Source organism: Penaeus vannamei, chromosome 11 (genome assembly GCF_042767895.1).
Source record: "Penaeus vannamei isolate JL-2024 chromosome 11, ASM4276789v1, whole genome shotgun sequence".
Classification (NCBI taxonomy): domain Eukaryota; kingdom Metazoa; phylum Arthropoda; class Malacostraca; order Decapoda; family Penaeidae; genus Penaeus; species Penaeus vannamei.
Window position 1 is genome coordinate 15,538,852 of NC_091559.1, and position 7,500 is coordinate 15,546,351.

The 7,500-nt window shown below is 54.2% G+C and overlaps 1 protein-coding gene across 1 annotated transcript in view; it reads right to left on the reverse strand.

Moving 5' to 3' along the window:
- Positions 1-7,500, reverse strand: part of LOC138863240 (uncharacterized) — a 26,746-nt gene that overhangs the window by 16,027 nt on the left and 3,219 nt on the right. The window contains exons 4-17 of the mRNA XM_070127422.1: positions 7,405-7,500; positions 6,911-7,174; positions 5,826-6,242; positions 5,511-5,650; positions 5,266-5,370; positions 4,776-4,880; positions 4,512-4,634; positions 2,900-3,022; positions 2,655-2,794; positions 2,357-2,497; positions 2,161-2,285; positions 1,407-1,513; positions 1,124-1,283; positions 879-1,018 (exon numbers count right to left, since the gene is read on the reverse strand). The exon at positions 7,405-7,500 is cut by the window's right edge and continues 46 nt beyond it. Coding sequence (XP_069983523.1) covers positions 879-1,018; positions 1,124-1,283; positions 1,407-1,513; positions 2,161-2,285; positions 2,357-2,497; positions 2,655-2,794; positions 2,900-3,022; positions 4,512-4,634; positions 4,776-4,880; positions 5,266-5,370; positions 5,511-5,650; positions 5,826-6,242; positions 6,911-7,174; positions 7,405-7,500 — 2,186 coding nt within the window. The remainder of the gene's footprint in view (positions 1-878; positions 1,019-1,123; positions 1,284-1,406; positions 1,514-2,160; positions 2,286-2,356; positions 2,498-2,654; positions 2,795-2,899; positions 3,023-4,511; positions 4,635-4,775; positions 4,881-5,265; positions 5,371-5,510; positions 5,651-5,825; positions 6,243-6,910; positions 7,175-7,404) is intronic.

The following is a 7,500-nucleotide window of genomic DNA, read 5'->3' on the forward strand; positions in this document are numbered from 1 at the left end:
CCAACCTGTTGGGGTTTGCCAGCCTGCTTTCTCTCTCTCTCTCTCTTGGCAGTCTGCTGTGTTTGCTAACCTGCTGTGGTTTGCCAGTCTGCTGGGTTTACCAACCTGTTGGGGTTTGCCAACCTGTTGGGGTTTGCCAGTCTGCTGGGTTTGCCAACCTGCTGGGGTTTGCCAGTCTGCTGGGTTTGCCAACCTGTTGGGGTTTGCCAGTGTGCTGTGTTTGCCAACCTGTTGGGGTTTGCCAACCTGTTGGGGTTTGCCAGTCTGCTGTGTTTGCCAACCTGTTGGGGTTTGCTAGTCTGCTGTGTTTGTCAACCTGTTGGGGTTTGCCAGTCTGCTGTGTTTGCCAACCTGTTGGGGTTTGCCAGTCTGCTGTGTTTGCCAACCTGTTGGGGTTTGCCAGTCTGCTGTGTTTGCCAACCTGTTGGGGTTTGCCAGTCTGCTGTGTTTGCCAACCTGTTGGGGTTTGCCAGTCTGCTGTGTTTGCCAACCTGTTGGGGTTTGTCAGTCTGCTGGGTTTGCCAATCTGTTGGGGTTTGCCAGTCTGCTGTGTTTGTCAACCTGTTGGGGTTTGCCAGTCTGCTGTGTTTGCCAACCTGTTGGGGTTTGCCAGTCTGCTGGGTTTGCCAACCTGTTGGGGTTTGCCAGTCTGCTGTGTTTGCCAACCTGTTGGGGTTTGTCAGTCTGCTGGGTTTGCCAATCTGTTGGGGTTTGCCAGTCTGCTGTGTTTGTCAACCTGTTGGGGTTTGCCAACCTGTTGGGGTTTGCCAGCCTGTTGGGGTTTGCCAACCTGTTGGGGTTTGCCAACCTGTTGGGGTTTGCCAGTCTGCTGTGTTTGCCAACCTGTTGGGGTTTGCCAGTCTGCTGTGTTTGCCAACCTGTTGGGGTTTGCCAGTCTGCTGTGTTTGCCAACCTGTTGGGGTTTGCCAGTCTTCTGTGTTTGCCATCCTGTTGGGGTTTGCCAGTCTGCTGTGTTTGCCAACCTGTTGGGGTTTGCCAGTCTGCTGTGTTTGCCAACCTGTTGGGGTTTGCCAGTCTGCTGTGTTTGCCAACCTGTTGGGGTTTGCCAGTCTGCTGTGTTTGCCAACCTGTTGGGGTTTGCCAGTCTGCTGTGTTTACCAACCTGTTGGGGTTTGCCAGTCTGCTGGGTTTGCCAACCCGCTGGTTCTTGTCAACCTGTTGGGGTTTGCCAGTCTGCTGTGTTTGCCAACCTGTTGGGGTTTGCCAACCTGTTGGGGTTTGCCAACCTATTGGGGTTTGCCAAACTGTTGGGGTTTGCCAACCTGTTGGGGTTTGCCAACCTGTTGGGGTTTGCCAGTCTGCTGGGTTTGCCAACCTGTTGGGGTTTGCCAGTCTGCTGTGTTTGCCAACCTGTTGGGGTTTACCAGTCTGCTGTGTTTGCCAACCTGTTGGGGTTTGCCAGTCTGCTGTGTTTGCCAACCTGTTGGGGTTTGCCAACCTGTTGGGGTTTGCCAACCTATTGGGGTTTGCCAAACTGTTGGGGTTTGCCAACCTGTTGGGTTTGCCAACCTGTTAAGGTTTGCCAGTCTGCTGTGTTTGCCAACCTGTTGGGGTTTGCCAGTCTGCTGTGTTTGCCAACCTGTTGGGGTTTACCAGTCTGCTGTGTTTGCCAACCTGTTGGGGTTTGCCAGTCTGCTGTGTTTGCCAACCTGTTGGGGTTTGCCAGTCTGCTGTGTTTGTCAACCTGTTGGGGTTTTCCAGTCTGCTGTGTTTGCCAACCTGTTGGGGTTTGCCAGTCTGCTGTGTTTGCCAACCTGTTGGGGTTTGCCAGTCTGCTGTGTTTGCCAACCTGTTGGGGTTTGCCAGTCTGCTGTGTTTGGCAACCTGTTGGGGTTTGCCAGTCTGCTGTGTTTGCCAACCTGTTGGGGTTTGCCAGTCTGCTGGGTTTGCCAACCTGTTGGGGTTTGCCAGTCTGCTGGGTTTGCCAACCTGTTGGGGTTTGCCAGTCTGCTGTGTTTGCCAACCTGTTGGGGTTTGCCAGTCTGCTGGGTTTGCCAACCTGTTGGGGTTTGCCAGTCTGCTGTGTTTGCCAACCTGTTGGGGTTTGCCAGTCTGCTGTGTTTGCCAACCTGTTGGGGTTTGCCAGTCTGCTGTGTTTGCCAACCTGTTGGGGTTTGCCAGTCTGCTGTGTTTGCCAACCTGTTGGAGTATGCCAGTCTGCTGGGTTTGCTAACCTGTTGGGGTTTGTCAACCTTTTGGGGTTTGCCAACCTGTTGGGGTTTGCCAACCTGTTGGGGTTTGCCAACCTGTTGGGGTTTGCCAACCTGTTGGGGTTTGCCAACCTGTTGGGGTTTGCCAACCTGTTGGGGTTTGCCAGTCTGCTGTGTTTGCCAACCTGTTGGGGTTTGCCAGTCTGCTGTGTTTGCCAACATGTTGGGGTTTGCCAGTCTGCTGTGTTTGCCAACCCGCTGGTTTTTGTCAACCTGTTGGGGTTTGCCAGTCTGCTGTGTTTGCCAACCTGTTGAGGTTTGCCAGTCTGCTGGGTTTGCCAACCTGTTGGGGTTTGCCAGTCTGCTGGGTTTGCCAACCTGTTGGGGTTTGCCAGTCTGCTGTGTTTGCCAACCTGTTGGGGTTTGCCAGTCTGCTGTGTTTGCCAACCTGTTGGGGTTTGCCAGTCTGCTGGGTTTGCCAACCTGTTGGGGTTTGCCAGTCTGCTGGGTTTGCCAACCTGTTGGGGTTTGCCAGTCTGCTGGATTTGCCAACCTGTTTGGGTTTGCCAGTCTGCTGGGTTTGCCAACCTGTTGGGGTTTGCCTGTCTGCTGGGTTTGCCAGCCTGTTGGGGTTTGCCAGTCTGCTGGGTTTGCCAACCTGTTGGGGTTTGCCAGTATGCTGTGTTTGCCAACCTGTTTGGGTTTGCCAGTCTGCTGGGTTTACCAACCTGTTGGGGTTTGCCAGTCTGCTGGGTTTGCCAACCTGCTGGTTCTTGTCAACCTGTTGGAGTTGGCCAGTCTGCTGTGTTTACCAACCTGTTGGGGTTTGCCAGTCTGCTGGGTTTGCCAACCTGTTGGGGTTTGCCAGTCTGCTGGGTTTGCCAACCTGTTGGGGTTTGCCAGTCTGCTGGGTTTGCCAACATGTTGGGGTTTGCCAGTCTGCTGGGTTTGCCAACATGTTGGGGTTTGCCAGTCTGCTGTGTTTGCCAACCTGTTGGGGTTTGCCAGTCTGCTGGGTTTGCCAGTCTGCTGGGTTTACCAACCTGTTGGGGTTTGCCAGTCTGCTGGGTTTGCCAACATGTTGGGGTTTGCCAGTCTGCTGTGTTTGCCAACCTGTTGGGGTTTGCCAGTCTGCTGGGTTTGCCAGTCTGCTGTGTTTGCCAACCTGTTGGGGTTTGCCAGTCTGCTGTGTTTGCCAACCTGTTGGGGTTTGCCAGTCTGCTGGGTTTGCCAACCTGTTGGGGTTTGCCATCCTGTTGGGGTTTGCCAGTCTGCTGTGTTTACCAACCTGTTGGGGTTTGCCAGTCTGCTGGGTTTGCCAACATGTTGGGGTTTGCCAGTCTGCTGTGTTTGCCAACCTGTTGGGGTTTGCCAACCTGTTGGGGTTTGCCAGTCTGCTGGGTTTGCCAACCTGTTGGGGTTTGCCAGTCTGCTGTGTTTGCCAACCTGTTGGGGTTTGCACGTCTGCTGGGTTTGCCAACCTGTTGGGGTTTGCCAGTCTGCTGTGTTTGCCAACCTGTTGGGGTTTGCCAGTCTGCTGGGTTTGCCAACCTGCTGGTGCTTGTCAACCTGTTGGGGTTTGCCAGTCTGCTGGGTTTGCCAACCTGTTGGGGTTTGCCAGTCTGCTGTGTTTGCCAACCTGTTGGGGTTTGCCAGTCTGCTGTGTTTGCCAACCTGTTGGGGTTTGCCAGTCTGCTGTGTTTGCCAACCTGTTGGGGTTTGCCAGTCTGCTGTGTTTGCCATGTTGGGGTTTGCCAACCTGTTGGGGTTTGCCAGTCTGCTGGGTTTGCCAACCTGTTGGGGTTTGCCAGTCTGCTGAGTTTGCCAACCTGTTGGGGTTTGCCAGTCTGCTGTGTTTGCCAACCTGTTGGGGTTTGCCAGTCTGCTGGGTTTGCCAACCTGCTGGTTCTTGTCAACCTGTTGGGGTTTGCCAGTCTGCTGTGTTTGCCAACCTGTTGGGGTTTGCCAGTCTGCTGTGTTTGCCAACCTGTTGGGGTTTACCAACCTGTTGGGGTTTGCCAGTCTGCTGTGTTTGCCAACCTGTTGGGGTTTGCCAGTCTGCTGTGTTTGCCAACCTGTTGGGGTTTGCCAGTCTGCTGTGTTTGCCAACCTGTTGGGGTTTGCCAGTCTGCTGTGTTTGCCAACCTGTTGGGGTTTGCCAACCTGTTGGGGTTTGCCAGTCTGCTGGTGCTTGTCAACCTGTTGGGGTTTGCCAGTCTGCTGTGTTTGCCAACCTGTTGGGGTTTGCCAGTCTGCTGGTGCTTGTCAACCTGTTGGGGTTTGCCAGTCTGCTGTGTTTGCCAACCTGTTGGGGTTTGCCAGTCTGCTGTGTTTGCCAACGTGTTGGGGTTTGCCAGCCTATTGGGGTTTGCCAGTCTGCTGGGTTTCCCAACCTGTTTGGGTTTGCTAGTCTGCTGTGTTTGCCAACCTGTTGGGGTTGCCAGTCTGCTGGTGCTTGCCAACCTGTTGGGGTTTGTCGGTCTGCTGGGTTTGCCAACCTGTTGGGGTTTGCCAGTCTGCTGTGTTTGCCAACCTGTTGGGGTTTGCCAGTCTGCTGTGTTTGCCAACCTGTTGGGGTTTGCCAGTCTGCTGGTGCTTGTCAACCTGTTGGGGTTTGCCAGTCTGCTGTGTTTGCCAACCTGTTTGGGTTTGCTAGTCTGCTGTGTTTGCCAACCTGTTGGGGTTTGCCAGTCTGCTGTGTTTGCCAACCTGTTGGGGTTTGCCAGTCTGCTGTGTTTGCCAACCTGTTTGGGTTTGCCAGTCTGCTGTGTTTGCCAACCTGTTGGGGTTTGCTAGTCTGCTGTGTTTGCCAACCTGTTGGGGTTTGCCAGTCTGCTGTGTTTGCCAACCTGTTGGGGTTTGCTAGTCTGCTGTGTTTGCCAACCTGTTGGGGTTTGCCAGTCTGCTGTGTTTGCCAACCTGTTGGGGTTTGCCAGTCTGCTGTGTTTGCCAACCTGTTGGGGTTTGCTAGTCTGCTGTGTTTGCCAACCTGTTGGGGTTTGCCAGTCTGCTGTGTTTGCCAACCTGTTGGGGTTTGCTAGTCTGCTGTGTTTGCCAACCTGTTGGGGTTTGCCAGTCTGCTGTGTTTGCCAACCTGTTGGGGTTTGCCAGTCTGCTGTGTTTGCCAACCTGTTTGGGTTTGCTAGTCTGCTGTGTTTGCCAACCTGTTGGGGTTTGCTAGTCTGCTGTGTTTGCCAACCTGTTGGGGTTTGCCAGTCTGCTGTGTTTGCCAACCTGTTGGGGTTTGCCAGTGTGCTGGGTTTGCCAACCTGTTGGGGTTTGCCAGTCTGCTGTGTTTGCCAACCTGTTTGGGTTTGCTAGTCTGCTGTGTTTGCCAACCTGTTGGGGTTTGCCAGTCTGCTGTGTTTGCCAACCTGTTGGGGTTTGCCAGTCTGCTGTGTTTGCCAACCTGTTTGGGTTTGCTAGTCTGCTGTGTTTGCCAACCTGTTGGGGTTTGCCAGTCTGCTGTGTTTGCCAACCTGTTGGGGTTTGCCAGTCTGCTGTGTTTGCCAACCTGTTGGGGTTTGCTAGTCTGCTGTGTTTGCCAACCTGTTGGGGTTTGCTAGTCTGCTGTGTTTGCCAACCTGTTGGGGTTTGCCAGTCTGCTGTGTTTGCCAACCTGTTGGGGTTTGCCAGTCTGCTGGGTTTGCCAACCTGTTGGGGTTTGCCAGTCTGCTGGGTTTGCCAACCTGTTTGGGTTTGCTAGTCTGCTGTGTTTGCCAACCTGTTGGGGTTTGCCAGTCTGCTGTGTTTGCCAACCTGTTGGGGTTTGCCAGTCTGCTGTGTTTGCCAACCTGTTTGGGTTTGCTAGTCTGCTGTGTTTGCCAACCTGTTGGGGTTTGCCAGTCTGCTGGGTTTGCCAACCTGTTGGGGTTTGCCAGTCTGCTGTGTTTGCCAACCTGTTTGGGTTTGCTAGTCTGCTGTGTTTGCCAACCTGTTGGGGTTTGCCAGTCTGCTGTGTTTGCCATGTTGGGGTTTGCCAGTCTGCTGTGTTTGCCAACCTGTTTGGGTTTGCTAGTCTGCTGTGTTTGCCAACCTGTTGGGGTTTGCCAGTCTGCTGTGTTTGCCAACCTGTTTGGGTTTGCCAGTCTGCTGGTGCTTGCCAACCTGTTGGGGTTTGTCGGTCTGCTGGGTTTGCCAACCTGTTGGGGTTTGCCAGTCTGCTGGGTTTGCCAACCTGTTTGGGTTTGCCAGTCTGCTGTGTTTGCCAACCTGTTGGGGTTTGCCAGTCTGCTGTGTTTGCCAACCTGTTGGGGTTTGCCAGTCTGCTGTGTTTGCCAGTCTGCTGGGTTTGCCAACCTGTTGGGGTTTGCCAGTCTGCTGTGTTTGCCAACCTGCTGGTGCTTGTCAACCTGTTGGGGTTTGCCAGTCTGCTGGTGCTTGTCAACCTGTTGGGGTTTGCCAGTCTGCTGTGTTTGCCAACTTGTTGGGGTTTGCCAGTCTGCTGTGTTTGCCAACTTGTTGGGGTTTGCCAGTCTGCTGGGTTTGCCAACTTGTTGGGGTTTGCCAGTCTGCTGTGTTTGCCAACCTGTTGGGGTTTGCCAGTCTGCTGTGTTTGCCAACCTGTTGGGGTTTGCCAATCTGCTGGGTTTGCCAACTTGTTGGGGTTTGCCAGTCTGCTGTGTTTGCCAACCTGTTGGGGTTTGCCAGTCTGCTGTGTTTGCCAACCTGTTGGGGTTTGCCAGTCTGCTGGTGCTTGTCAACCTGTTGGGGTTTGCCAGTCTGCTGTGTTTGCCAACCTGTTGGGGTTTGCCAGTTTGCTGGTGCTTGCCACCCTTTTGGGGTTTGTCGGTCTGCTGGGTTTGCCAACCTGTTGGGGTTTGCCAGTCTGCTGTGTTTGCCAACCTGTTTGGGTTTGCCAGTCTGCTGTGTTTGCCAACGTGTTGGGGTTTGCCAGCCTATTGGGGTTTGCCAGTCTGCTGGGTTTCCCAACCTGTTTGGGTTTGCTAGTCTGCTGTGTTTGCCAACTTGTTGGGGTTGCCAGTCTGCTGGTGCTTGCCAACCTGTTGGGGTTTGTCGGTCTGCTGGGTTTGCCAACCTGTTGGGGTTTGCCAGTCTGCTGTGTTTGCCAACCTGTTGGGGTTTGCCAGTCTGCTGGGTTTGCCAACCTTTTGGGGTTTGCCAGTCTGCTGGTGCTTGCCAACCTGTTGGGGTTTGCCAGTCTGCTGGTGCTTGCCAACCTGCTGGTGCTTGTCAACCTGTTGGGGTTTGCCAGTCTGCTGTGTTTGCCAACCTGTTGGGGTTTGCCAACCTGTTGGGGTTTGCCAGTCTGCTGGGTTTGCCAACCTGCTGGTGCTTGTCAACCCTTTTGGGGTTTGCCAGTCTGCTG